Source organism: Salvia hispanica, chromosome 4, assembly GCF_023119035.1.
Source record: "Salvia hispanica cultivar TCC Black 2014 chromosome 4, UniMelb_Shisp_WGS_1.0, whole genome shotgun sequence".
Lineage (NCBI taxonomy): Eukaryota > Viridiplantae > Streptophyta > Magnoliopsida > Lamiales > Lamiaceae > Salvia > Salvia hispanica.
This window is the reverse complement of record NC_062968.1, coordinates 11,073,985-11,087,224: the sequence shown is the minus strand read 5'-3', so window position 1 is coordinate 11,087,224 and position 13,240 is coordinate 11,073,985. Positions and strand designations below refer to the sequence as shown.

Sequence of the window (13,240 nt, the reverse complement as noted above, 5' to 3'; positions counted from 1 at the left end):
TAATAGGAGCATTATTTAAGTATGTGGAATTTTCGACCCTCCTATTTATTGGAAAGAAATCCTATTTTTCTTGGATTTAATTATTGCTTGGGATAATTATCCGAATTAAATCCAAAGTCCGATTATTCCTTATTAATTGGTGAAATTTTCGGCCCCTATATTGTGTCTAGGAGGATTTTCGAAAATCCCTTATATTATGGGAGAAGGGAATTTTTATTATATTATTTGATCCATTGTTTATTCTCTTCCATAAATAAATTCAAATATCCTAGCATATCTTGCCAAATCTAAGAAGATTTTACCATATCCTAATTTAATTAGGATTTTAATTAAACCCCTTTTGAGAAAGGCAAACTACACGCCACTTTTCCTATTTAATTGGGGAGTATTTTTATTTTATTCTTGCTCCGTGATATTTTATTCTACTCCGTGAAATATTCAAATTAAATCAGAGGCTAATTTAATAGCCTAGAATTCGAAATTCCCTATTCTTCTCCTAGTAAATCACGCCAGATTCAACTATCAAATCTCTCCAAATCTTCCAAATCTTGATTTATTTAATTATTGGATATTATTTTTGGCACTCTATAAATACATGTGAGAAACCTAACCCTAGCACTACAGAAAACCGCCCCCCACTCCCAAAAATCTCGACATCTCTTTCTCCCCACTCTCTCAAAATTTTCATCTACTTTCTCCATTAATTCTTCATCTTTTGGAGAAGAATTGAAGCTGCAATTCAAGAATTCATTGAAGAATCAAGATTCTACTTGTTTCTACCGTTTGTTTTTGCAAGAAAAGGTACTTCTATTATTAATCTTTTCTTCCTCTACCGATTAATCGGTGTTCTTGAGTCCACATGCATCTAGAACGAGTGAAGGGGGAATTTAATTGGTGAAATTGGATGCATGTATGTGTGTGTGTGTGTATGTGCATGCCTCGATAGGCGTGCACATGTGTGGTGTGTGTGTGCGTGTGTTGTGTGGAGAAAAGCACTCATGCGTGACACGATTTGATGATAAATCTGGAGTGTTGTGTGATAAAAACGATATGATAATCGTACTTTGATTCTGATTGTTGATTTTGGAAATAATCGAAGGGAAAAGGGAAACGTGAGATCATGCATAATTTTAATCTATGATTTGAGACTTATTTGAAAAATATGAACTAAAGGTGATAGTTTGCGTTCCCGGTGGGATATCAAGAAGAAGTGCATTTTTGTTGAACTCGAAAGAAATCGAGGTGGGCTTTATTCTAAACTCTCTTCTATGTGCAAATTATGATGTTGGAGAAATAAGGGTGGATTAAACTGTTATGCCATGCCTATGAATTATTTTGGATATTGTGTGTGCCTGATGCCTAGATTGTGAGTACGCTCCATTAGGCTACAGTGGCTATGATTAAACGAATTCGGGTCTGAGTATGGGCCGCAAACCCTACCAGGCTGTGTACACGGTGGGATCGGGAGCCGTCCTTGCTAGTCGGCCGATCTCGTGGGCGAATAGTGTGGCCACACTTTCGTCGCACTATGAAATGATGATTGATGAGAAAATGGGAGGTATTATTTGACTGGCCAATCCATGATATATTTTTGTGATACTCGATGCTTATCTTTAGATAAAAGCAAACCTCGAGTTCACTATGGTAAGGGTGGCATAACTATAAAATGATTTGGTATGAGTCCACTGAGTATGTTTAAAATACTCAGCCCTGCATGTGTTTTCCCTATGTGCAGGTTGAGCGGCGATGGGCGGTCGGTGGTGTTGAGAAGATGGAATTGAATAATGGATGGTTGGGATTTTGAGTGTTGTCGTGTCTTCATACATGGCTTCGCTTCTCTTGAAATGCTTCCGCTGAATATTTTGAAACTTATTATTTTTGGTTATGGTGAACTTAATTCTTTGTTTTGGAATGAGGAGAGTTATTGCGTTTTATTGGAATTATGCTAAACCTTTGACTTTTGAGCCTTATCTATAAGTCTTGATTCTCGTAAGTTAGTCGTTGACTTATTGCCTTGATCTTCATTAATTGTTAGGGTAAATCTCTTTAATTGAAACCCTAGTCTCTGTTCTTGTTGTTTTTAAGTTCGCCTAAGCAGCAGTCGCTGCATTTATTATATCCTAGAAATGCCGGGCTGTTACAGAGGGAGTACTTTATTATACACCAGCTTAAAACCCTAAACATTCATTTTTTTAAACTTCGTGTAAAAAAAGAAGTGCCTCAATTATGTAGAAATTGACGAGGAAGTAATATATTCTTACGATATAATTACTTTATTCAATATCAGCTAAAATTCGAAGAACCGATAAATTCTTTGATTAGCTTTAACACTTCAACTTAATTATTTAGATTATGTTATCTTATTGTATTCAAGAGTGGAGTAACCACTGGTCACCCGACACGTGGCGACTACTTTATGGGTCTCGGTTCAGCTGTGAGGACAGTGACAATCCGATTCCACGCGTTTAAGGACACGTCCATTCCACAGCAACAAAAGTCTTTACGGTGAATCCCACGCGCTTGACGGTTCACGCTTTTAAGACAATGGGCAAAATAATACCAACCCTAAAATTCATCTCTCCCCCCATCTTCTTCAGCACATGCTAAGATCATTTTACACTAAGAATCCATGAATAAATCCTCCTTCCTCTCTCTCTAGATCTCTCTCTCTCTCTAAAGCGCACACACACACGCAGTTATTTTAACTCATGTTCTAGCGTTTCTATAAATAGAACGGTCCTTTTTTAAGTTTTTCTTTTTAGGGTTTGAAGATTGTTACCCTTTTGGTTAAAGAAATTTCTTGGGTGAAGAAAGAGGAAAGTGAAGGTTTAATAGTTACATAATTATTAAATTAGATGTATATATATTATAAATAGGGATCATGGGGAGGGGAAGAATGGAGCTTAAGAGGATAGAAAACAAGATAAATAGACAGGTTACATTTGCAAAGAGGAGAAATGGTTTGCTCAAGAAAGCTTATGAACTCTCTGTTCTCTGTGATGCTGAGGTTGCTCTCATCATCTTCTCTAACCGTGGCAAGCTTTATGAATTCTGCAGCACCTCCAAGTAAATTATATCTCCTCCCAATTTCTATGAATTCGTTATGATTCTTAAAATTAAGACAAATTTATGTTTCAATTAATTACTTCTTGGTTAAAGCTTTTGTGATTTGGAATTCTGTCAAAGTTTCAATTGCGTGTCAGCTTTTATTGCAATCGATTCTGGCTTTTATCCGTGAAATTAAGGAATTATTTTCTAGTCTGACAACTTTTCTTTCATTTAACTGGATTAATTCTAGATTCTCTTCATTGAATTTGTACAAGAAATTTTCAGATATATGTACGGTGGATATGTCTTTAATCAAGTTTATTCATAGGGTATTTGAGGTGATCTTTGCTTTATTGAATTTGTAAAAGAATTATTCAGAAATATAACGGGGGCTGTGTGTTTAATCAAGTGTATCTATACGGTATTTGAGGTGATCTTTCCATTCAATTTAATAAAGACAATACATTGAGTTTGAGTTGTTTGGTTTTCGTCTGGTGTGATAGATCATCTTTTCACAGGGTCGCATAGCTAATTTACTTTGTACTCCCTCCGTTCCATAGTAATAGGGACATTTTTTCCATTTCCGTCCGTTCCATAGTAATAGAGTCATTTCCCTTTTTAGTAAAAGTCAACACATTTTTCCACACCTACTTTACTCTCTCTTACTTTTATCTCTCTTCATCTCTCTATCTTTTTCATTTTCCACTTTATTCTCTTTTTACTTAACTCACCTAACACAATTTTTCTTAATCTCCGTGCCGAAAAGTTTTGCCTCCATTACTATAGAACGGAGAGAGTATTAAACAACATAAAACTAAACTTATTTTGTTTAGCTAAACTACTCTTTGCTGGGTGAAAAAAAATCAGTTTCTCTATTTGTGTTTTAAGTAATCTTGCATTTGTAAAATCTTACTAAATTATTAATTTAAACTGGTTTAATTTGTTATGTAATTTTTTCAGTCTCTGGCTTAGACAACTTTATGATCAACAACTTCAGCTGTTTTGGAGATATGCTAGTTAATTTAAATTTTGTGAATTCAAATTTCTCTTCAGGTTCGTTTGGTACACGAAATTAGAATTTAATTTCGGGGGACTTAAATTAGAATTCAATTCCATATACTTTATTCGGTAAATAAGTATTTGGTAAGAAATTTGATTTGAAGAACTTTGGCACAGACAAAATACACGTACTACATCACCCACTAAATAAACACAAACATACACACTACAAACATACACAACACACGGACATACTACACATACTGCATAACCCATGATACACACACTACGCACATAAACATACACAAACTTTGCACAAAAATATACACACACAATACACACGAGACACACACACCCACTAAATACACACATACTTCACACATATACATAGCACACACAACACACACACATAACAAACACAATACACACGCGATACACACACACATTTTATACGCTCACTGGATACACACATTACACAGGCACATCATACATTGGACACACAAATACATAATATACACTTTGAAATCGTCTTTGTTTCTCACTTTTCTTTATGTTTTCCTAATGTCTAGTTTTTTTTTTTTTTTCTTCATGCCCTTCCTATTCACCTTATGTTATATGATTTCTCTTTTTATTATTATTATTATTATTATTATTATTATTATTATTATTATTATTATTATTATTATTATTATTATTATATTTTTTTTGTGTTTTAATTTTTTGTGTTTTACTAAAGTTATGCCCCCTTTGTTTCGTGATGTCGTATTTTGCTATTTCATTATGACTGTGATTTAAGGTTTGATTAATTTTTTTTTCTATTTTTAGTAACTACATCACACAGTTCAATTAATTAATTAATTAATTAATACACTTACATTCCAATATAAAATAATATACTCCATAATTTGTGTAGTGTTTGTATTGTGTGTTTTGTGTTGTGAGTGTTTTGTTTGAATATGTGTGTGTGAATAGTGTGTGCCGTAGTGTGTGAAGATATCTAATTTTATAACTATCTGAAATTCCAATTATCTAATTCGTATTTGATATTCAAATTGTGGTAATTGAGAGGATTGGAAAATTGTGAGTTTATACCAATTCCAAATATTTTTGTGATATCAAACACTAGTTTGGAGTTAAAGACTATCAACATTATGTATAACAGAAATTCTTTGAATTTTTTAATTAATAACCTTTCTTGTTCTAATTAACAAAATGTGCGTAACGCTTCATATTATATATAGGACTCCCTCAGTTCCCTCATAATTTCATTTTTCCATTTCGAGAAGTTCTCTATTTTTTTTTATCTATTTACTTAACACATTAAACATCCATTTCTTAAACTTCAAGCCGAAAAGTTTTGCCTCAACTATGAAGGAACGGAGGGAATATCATATTAAACTGTTTTGCAACATATTCATATAATATTTCTTGATTATTGGACATGCTAGCATGCGTCGAAACTATCGTAGATTGAATTTTCTTTTTTTTTTATTTTGAGAGCGTTAATGTGAGAAGTTACTTAATCTCCATATATACACCCTTATCCTACAATATACATATAGCTAATTGCACTTATATGCATTGTGCCAGCATGCTCAAGACACTTGATAGGTACCAAAAATGCAGTTATGGCTCTTTAGAAGTCAACCATCTAGACAAGGATATTGAGGTACTATGCCTTCTTGCAAAACACCGAGTATGAAGAATCTTGTATGATCTATCTAATTTTTACATGGGACTGATGTTTTGTAGCAAAGCAGCTATAGGGAGTACCTAAAGCTTAAGGCTAAATACGAGTCCCTACAACGATATCAAAGGTAAACGAATTTGCGTCCACTTTTGATACCAAGTATATGTATATACTATTAATAACTTGTGAAACTAATTAATGTTTCAGGCAACTACTTGGAGATGATCTTGGGCCTCTGAACATCAATGATCTCGAGCACATTGAACATCAATTGGACACATCATTGAAGCACATTAGATCTACAAGAGTAAGCTGAAACAAAATATTTCTTTGTTAATTTTGATTTGTACACATATAGGAGGATGATCATTGTGATGAGTGTTTTCTTGTTATGAATATTCAAATAATCTGTTGGCAATTGAAACTAAAAAAATAATAACTATCCCACATCAGTGTTAAGAGAAAACTTAAACTAGTACTCTATATAAATCCCATGTGCCACTCTTCCTATCACCAATTGGTTTTGAGATGAAACTCATGGATTTATATCATAATAATCATTATATATAAGATTATATTGTTCTACAATTTTTTTACTATATGTGAAATTGATTGATTATGGAGTCGCTTTCTGTTACATTCAGTTTTGTAATCAAACATACAAACGTAGTGTTGTAAATGTGTGAAATTAAATTCTCAGTTTCGTTACTAACTTGTGTGCAGACACAGGTTATGCTTGATCAGCTCTCTGATCTTCAATCAAAGGTATATTTGATATTCTTTTTTTCTCTCTATACTAGGATAATATATTTGATTTTAATAATTAATGATTGTGAGTCCAGGAGAAGTTGATGCTTGATGCTAACAAAGCTCTGGAGAGCAAGGTTAGTTAAAGTTTGCACAATTAAATGTACAGAATGCAGAAACATTTTATATATTTATAGGCAATCATCAATTATAATTACAATTATCTAGTTTATGAATTTTGATGGTCAGTTGGAAGAGATATATGCTGCAAATCACCTTCAGCAATCGTGGGTGGGAGGAGGTGGGGAGCACAGTAACAACTATGCTCATCACCACGCTCAATCCCAGGGCTTCTTTCAGCCTCTTGATTGCAACTCTACTCTCCAAATCGGGTTAGATTTTTTTTGAAAAATATTAATTTGTTTTATTTTATAATTTGAAAGGGTTGGCAGTTTTCATAAATGCATAACTAGAGAATATGAATTTAGTTCACTATAATTTATAGTGAAGTATTTACTACGTGAAATATTTAATTCACTATAATGGCATTTTAGTTTACTCTGTGATTTTAAATTCGTGTTGTGAACTAAAACGTCTTTATAGTGCACTAAATCGCTCTTATAGTGAACTAAGTTCGTGCTCTCTTATTATATTGCTATATATGGCTATATCACTAGTCTTCCTTCAAATACTTATACATAGAGAGAATATACATGGTTGTTTATTGATTAGCATTCAACAGGTTTAATATGCTTAATTGTTACCAAAACACCATGCACCACAATAGAAATTATTACCAAAAATCCAAAATACTCGATTTGTACCCTAAAATAGAAATTCTTTCCTCTTTGTTAGTCTCTAAATTTTTATTTTTATTTTTTTAGAAAATTTCTTTCTTTCTAATGAGTTGAGATCCATTTTTCACTAGTTAACACTTTTCTTTCTATCTCTATCTTCACCAATTTTGCATTAAAATCTATATTGTTTCAAATATTTATATTTTTAGGAAATGGAGGGAGTATCTGTCTTAATAAATCCATAACCGTTTTGTAGAATGCATCTATAGAAAATGATTAAACTATTCTTTAATGTTTATTTTTTGGTTTGGGAAAATAGGTATAGTGATCCAGTGAGTTCGAGCCAGATGACGGCAGCAACGGAAGTTCAAAACGTCAACGGAATAGTCCCTGGCTGGATGCTCTGACTCTGACTTGCAACATATCTTTTCAAGTCTACTCTAAGAAGCATATAAATATGATTCATATTTTATCTATTTTCAAGTACATTCTTAAATAATGGAGTGACACTCTAATATTTGGTTCAATATTTGGACCTTCGATCAACCTATCAGAAACTGATGTACGGACAAACAAAAGGGACTCTGGTTAGCCTAAACTATTTAGACTCCCAATCAAATTTCTATGTATGTTGTTAATTGTAATATCTATATTTTCACCATTGTGTTTTCTTCCTCTTCTGTATGCTAATGAATCAAGGATACAATTCATCTAGGAATGACACATGTAATGGTTATATTATTATCCATTATGTTTGTGTTGTTAGTGTTGGTCGATCCGGGTTATTGCTTGATTCAAATTTCTATATTTGAATATCATTTAAGTAAATATAAAAATGTAGTACTGGATATTTATTGATGGGAGGTTGACAAATAAGCATAATTTTGTTGATAGTGTTAATGACAAAAATAAAATGACACGTTGGACACACTATTCATAAACTGAAATTTCAAATTTGGTTCAGTTTTTCGGTTTGGTTCAGTTTAAACTTTTTGCAAATCTTATGATTCGAAAAAATAATCTAAAAACTGAAAAAAAATCGGATGCTTAAAATGTGTGTAATGTGTGAAGTGTGTGTAGTATGTCAACTGTGTAAAGTGTGTGTAGTGCGTGAAAATTTTTATTTCCATAAAAATTAAGTATTTTGTAGTGGAAATTTATAACCAAAAAATTATAACCTAATGGTTCGTACACGAATAACCCGACATCCGCCCAATTGACATCCCTAAATTTTTCAGCATAAGAAAAAACATCATTTTGTATGCAGACAATTGATAAAAAATTGAAAATTCGTGATTCATTATTCTATTTTCAAATTTTATGGAACTTACCAAAATTTAACCAAATCTTTCAAATTTACTAACTATTACTCCCCCGTCCGAACATAAGCTATTCATATTCTAATTTGGGACATCCCATCTAAATTAAGGCATTTTATTTTTTTAACAAAAAAATAGCACCGTAATAATAATAATAATAATAATAACAATAATAATAATAATAATAATAATAATAATAATTATTATTATTATTATTATTATTATTGTTATTATTATTATTATTATTATTATTATTATTATTATTTCTTCTTTATTTTTCAACTATTCTCGCACCTTTTGACCTTTTAAACTTTATTTCTTTTAACGACGAGACAAAGTGACGAAGAGCAGTAGCAGTAATTTATACTCCATGTGCGTGTATGGCCGGCCACACTCATAGGCTCATAGCATGTACTCCCTCCGTCCCGGCTAAGATGACACATTGCTTAGCCGACACGGGGTTTTAGGAGTTATTGGTTAAAGTGTTTAATTGGAGAGAGAGAAGGTGGGTGTAAGTATTAAAGTAGAGAGATAAAGAAAGATGGATATTTTAATATGAGTGAGAAAAAGTGGTTGAGTGTATTAATTGGAGAGAGAAAGTTACCAAAAAAAGAAATGTGTCATCTTAGTTGGGACAAACTAAAAAGGTAAACGTGTCATCTTAAGCGGGACGGAGGGAGTACTATATAAATATAATGGGTGTATATGATTCTTAATGATCTTCTTTTTCCAATCCATCGTAATTCTCTCGTTCTAAGGTAGTTGTGATATTTTGTTTTATCCACAAAATAAATTTTAAAAAAAATGATTTTTGTTAAAAAATTAAAGTGAAAAGATGAAAGTAAGAAATGAAATAAGATAAGAGAGAAGAAGAGAGAGTAAAGTAAAAAAAGAATTAAACTTTTATTAAAAAAGAAAAATGATTTAACTACTTTAGGACAAATAAAAAGGAATACAACTCAATTACCTTGGAACGGAGGGAGTACAAAATTAGAATTACTTTCCCAATAATGGTGGCTTAAGTAAAGTAGGAATTTAATATTACATCATCATTACCATTATTAAACACCAGATGAATAATCTCCATACATAGATAGTGCTTCCAAATATTTAATTTTCATATCTTTTGGGATGTCAGCAGTTTTTGCATAAATTAGATCGTAAGTAAATAAGTTTAGCCAACTAAATTAGTGTGCCAATATTTTTAGAGATCATTTGTTAAAGACGGATGGACTCAGCAGATTGGGCCTTGTATGACCCAATATGAATATGTTGGCCTTTATGAACATGAATGGGGTACCATAAAATGGAATTTGCTAACAAGTTCAAGATTCTTATTTGAAGAATTTTGTGAGTTTTAATCCCGAAAAATATGAGAAGAGCAAATGTGTTACAATTAATGGGATTTGGTGAGTCATTTTGTTCTTGAGAGTTAAGTGACGTGAGAATTGAGAGTTTTTGTCTAGCTAAGTCCTCCTTGCATCTCATACCAAACCACGTAAACCGCTTCTTAGTTCGTCCATTTTTAGCGTAAATTTCCATGATTAAACCATTCACCATCATTTATTTTTTAATTCGTTTATATCAAATTTATTTTCTAAAACGAATTAATTTTTAGGCTACTTTTTAAATTTCAATAACTTCCCTATAACCTAACAATACATAATTACGATCACAATTTTCACATATAGTGACGATTTTGGTTAAATATTATATATAGTCGACAAATATGGTTAAATTCATAAATGCATACCAATCTTTGGTGCTTGAATCGAATCAATTACTAAGTTTAATTTGTTTTAAAAAATACCAAAGTTTATAGTACTATTATTATAGTTTTATTCCACATAACAATAATAATAGTAGCACATAACATTTTCTGTTTAAGTTAATTTAATAAATTATTTACCCGTCATTCTTTAATCCAAGTAGGTTTCCCATTAATCTTACTACTCAAATCTATAAGTGAGCAAGTTATTCCACGAATACTTCTGCAAATAGAAGGCTTTAAATATCCATCCAGACTTGTAACCTCACATTGTTTTAAAGATGCATGGATGAAAGCCTTGCTCTATAATCTCAAAGTTACTTTCCGTGTTGCTAGAACAATACCTTTTTTTTTTCTTATATCAACATGTTTGAAAAATTGTTGCATTAGTTGTAAAAAATATAGCCTAAATAGACAAAATTAGGGGTGGGAATGAATTTACACAAAATTATAAATACTCCTAGTCTATTTTTGTCAAGAATGTTTACAGTTATGATGTGACATAGATCGAAAGGAAGTTGCTGGCTCAAGACGATGAACAAACATTGGTGATGAATTGTTCACTAGGAAATTTTGAGAGTTTTCCAACGGATTCCCACCTTGCATCGATGGCAGAACATCGGCATTGGATGTCACAGGCTGAGGCACAGAGGCCGGGATCTGTTGCTCGTTTCTAGCATCTTCCATCGTCGTTGCAACAACCTAATTCATCAAAATATTTCATAATATTGCCATTGATTTATGAACAAGCAAGAGGCAACAACTATGTATAATATGGAGTATTGATTAGGTGGTTTACCGATTCAACGGGGATGGCAAAGATGCTAGAACGTCGGAGATTGGGACGGTGATTGAGTTTTTCCTGGTAAAGGAAGTACTTTTGAGCATGACTTGCAACTTGACTGGACGTGCGAGTCTTGACATAATTGCGAGAGATTCCTTTCCAATTTCCTCTCTGAAGCTTTTCCAATTCGCATATATATATACCTAGAGGAATTGGCTCTTTGGAAACATAATGTGTTCGATTAGGTAAATTATTCAATTATCGAATTTTATAAACATGGTAAATTGGAAGATGGTAATATTTTCAATGATCTAAAAATCCTTATATATTTAGCCGCGGGGAGGATTAGGAAATTAGCTTTTCGGTGGAATTATGAATGGATATATAGTTGAAATTTATTCCGAATCTTTGAATTTTTTTAAAATAAAATCTGGCTTAAAAAAAGCAGAATCTTGTACTAATATATGCAAGGTAAAGAAGTAAATTTATGATGTGTATGTTAGTAAAGATCGTGTGATTTATCGATATGGTTTTCCTTGCAATGTTAATTAAGTTGTACGGATTTTGTTAATTGAATAAAAAAAATCTTTTTTCTAAAGATATGTACTCATTGTGAATCCTAAATTATTCTTATACTGGATTGCTAGTGACAATATGGTATAATACTACTTACTAGAATCGTATTAAAATAAACACTACTTCTTGTTGAATAACCAAGCACGTGATCTCTCATTGATTGTTTATTTTTAAATTTATATAAGTAATATTGAGAATATGATGTTGGTATTTTGATTTGTTAATATGTATCGGTTTTCTATCATCCAATAATCATAGCATCTTAGTGTATCGGATGAATTCATAGATAAATATGAAAATTTATTGGTATTTCCTAAGGTATGATGGGCTTGACATTTCTCTCTTTTTGGATTTTTACCTTTATCTCAACCTTCATAGTGAGAAAATTTCTCAATGTTCGTTATCATAAAAGGCATTAGTTACATCAAACTGATGTAGCGGCCAGTCTTTGGTTACAGTAATAATAGGACATGAATAGTACTCATCTTAGCCACTAGTGAGAAAGTTTTTACATAGTCCACCCTACAGGTTTGGGTGTATCCTTTCGCCACTAGTCATGCTTTCTTTGTAAAGCTCAATAATCCCGTCTTGACTCTTTTTTTATCGTGAACACCCAGTAGCATCCCACAAGTCTATTCACCATACACACAAGATCTGGTGGGGTGCAGTTTGTGATAAACATCAAAATCGTCTGTGTGCTTACTCAAATGCACATTGAGATCTTAATGTAAAAACACTTATTGTTAGAGTTTGTATACTAGAAATCACCTTTCGAGTAATTGAATACAGTAAAAACGCTTATTTTATTTTCCAAGGAATAAAACATATTATTTTTGTCGTAATGTTGTTATGTTTTACATTTAATGGATGTTTATTGCATATTTAAATATATAAACAACGTAACAAAGTATAAGTCTTTCTTTTAGTAGACAGAATGTGGGAGACGTCCACTTTAGGTAACACGGTCAGTTCTGAACAAAGAAAAAGAAGAATTTCAGAACCCAGATAGGCCTAGACTACCTATCGAGAAAGGTTGAAATGTCAGTCCGATTATTTCTAAGTCTTACTGAAATAAGATGACACTGGTGTGGTAGAGCACTGAACGGATCTAACAGCGAGATGAGTGTTTATGCTATCTACTGAAAGACGAGGTCTTGATAAATATTTATTTCTTAATTAATGTACGTTAGCATTGAGCATACGGTGATTATGCTCTACTTTGACTTATGAAATGGTGCGTGTTTTTCGCAACCCAATAATCCTGATATATAGGGTAGTGGTGATTAATATCTAGCGGTGCTAGGATTGCTCTTATGTCGAATCGTGCGCGAGGTGAGTCTCGTTTGATAATGTCCTTAAGAGGATCGCGAAACAAAGTTTTATTATTCGCCTTTGGCCCAGACGATATTAAATTTATTTTTTGAGGGGGAAAGCCCATTAAGGTAGCTTGATATCTGGGCTTTCACGCGTCGCCTTTGTGTTGCACTATTGCATGGGCCTGGTGCACCCCAC

At 32.4% G+C, this 13,240-nt stretch overlaps 1 protein-coding gene and 1 pseudogene across 4 annotated transcripts; both read left to right on the top strand.

Moving 5' to 3' along the window:
* Positions 1-2,597: 2,597 nt before the first annotated feature.
* On the top strand, positions 2,598-7,942 carry LOC125223816 (agamous-like MADS-box protein MADS2). 4 transcript variants are annotated; one of them, XM_048127112.1, is made up of 8 exons: positions 2,598-3,066; positions 5,638-5,716; positions 5,800-5,864; positions 5,945-6,044; positions 6,467-6,502; positions 6,580-6,621; positions 6,734-6,876; positions 7,601-7,942. In XM_048127112.1, the coding sequence occupies exons 1-8, from the start codon at positions 2,882-2,884 to the stop codon at positions 7,686-7,688; spliced, it is 738 nt and encodes a 245-aa protein (XP_047983069.1). In that variant the 5' UTR covers positions 2,598-2,881; the 3' UTR covers positions 7,689-7,942. The 4 variants fall into 4 exon arrangements, with proteins under 4 accessions (XP_047983069.1, XP_047983066.1, XP_047983065.1 ...); XM_048127109.1 differs by having other exon boundaries at positions 6,713-6,876; XM_048127108.1 differs by having other exon boundaries at positions 6,461-6,502; positions 6,713-6,876.
* A 5,163-nt stretch (positions 7,943-13,105) lies between these two features.
* LOC125185706 lies at positions 13,106-13,240 on the top strand (annotated as a pseudogene).

Bases quoted from the DNA above. Each gene is read 5' to 3' on its own strand.
- LOC125223816 (XM_048127108.1), top strand. From the start codon at position 2,882: ATGGGGAGGGGAAGAATGGAGCTTAAGAGGATAGAAAACAAGATAAAT. The intron at 6,503-6,579 runs GTATATTTGATA...TTGTGAGTCCAG, and splicing joins TCTCTGATCTTCAATCAAAG to GAGAAGTTGATGCTTGATGC. The intron at 6,622-6,712 runs GTTAGTTAAAGT...ACAATTATCTAG, and splicing joins ACAAAGCTCTGGAGAGCAAG to TTTATGAATTTTGATGGTCA.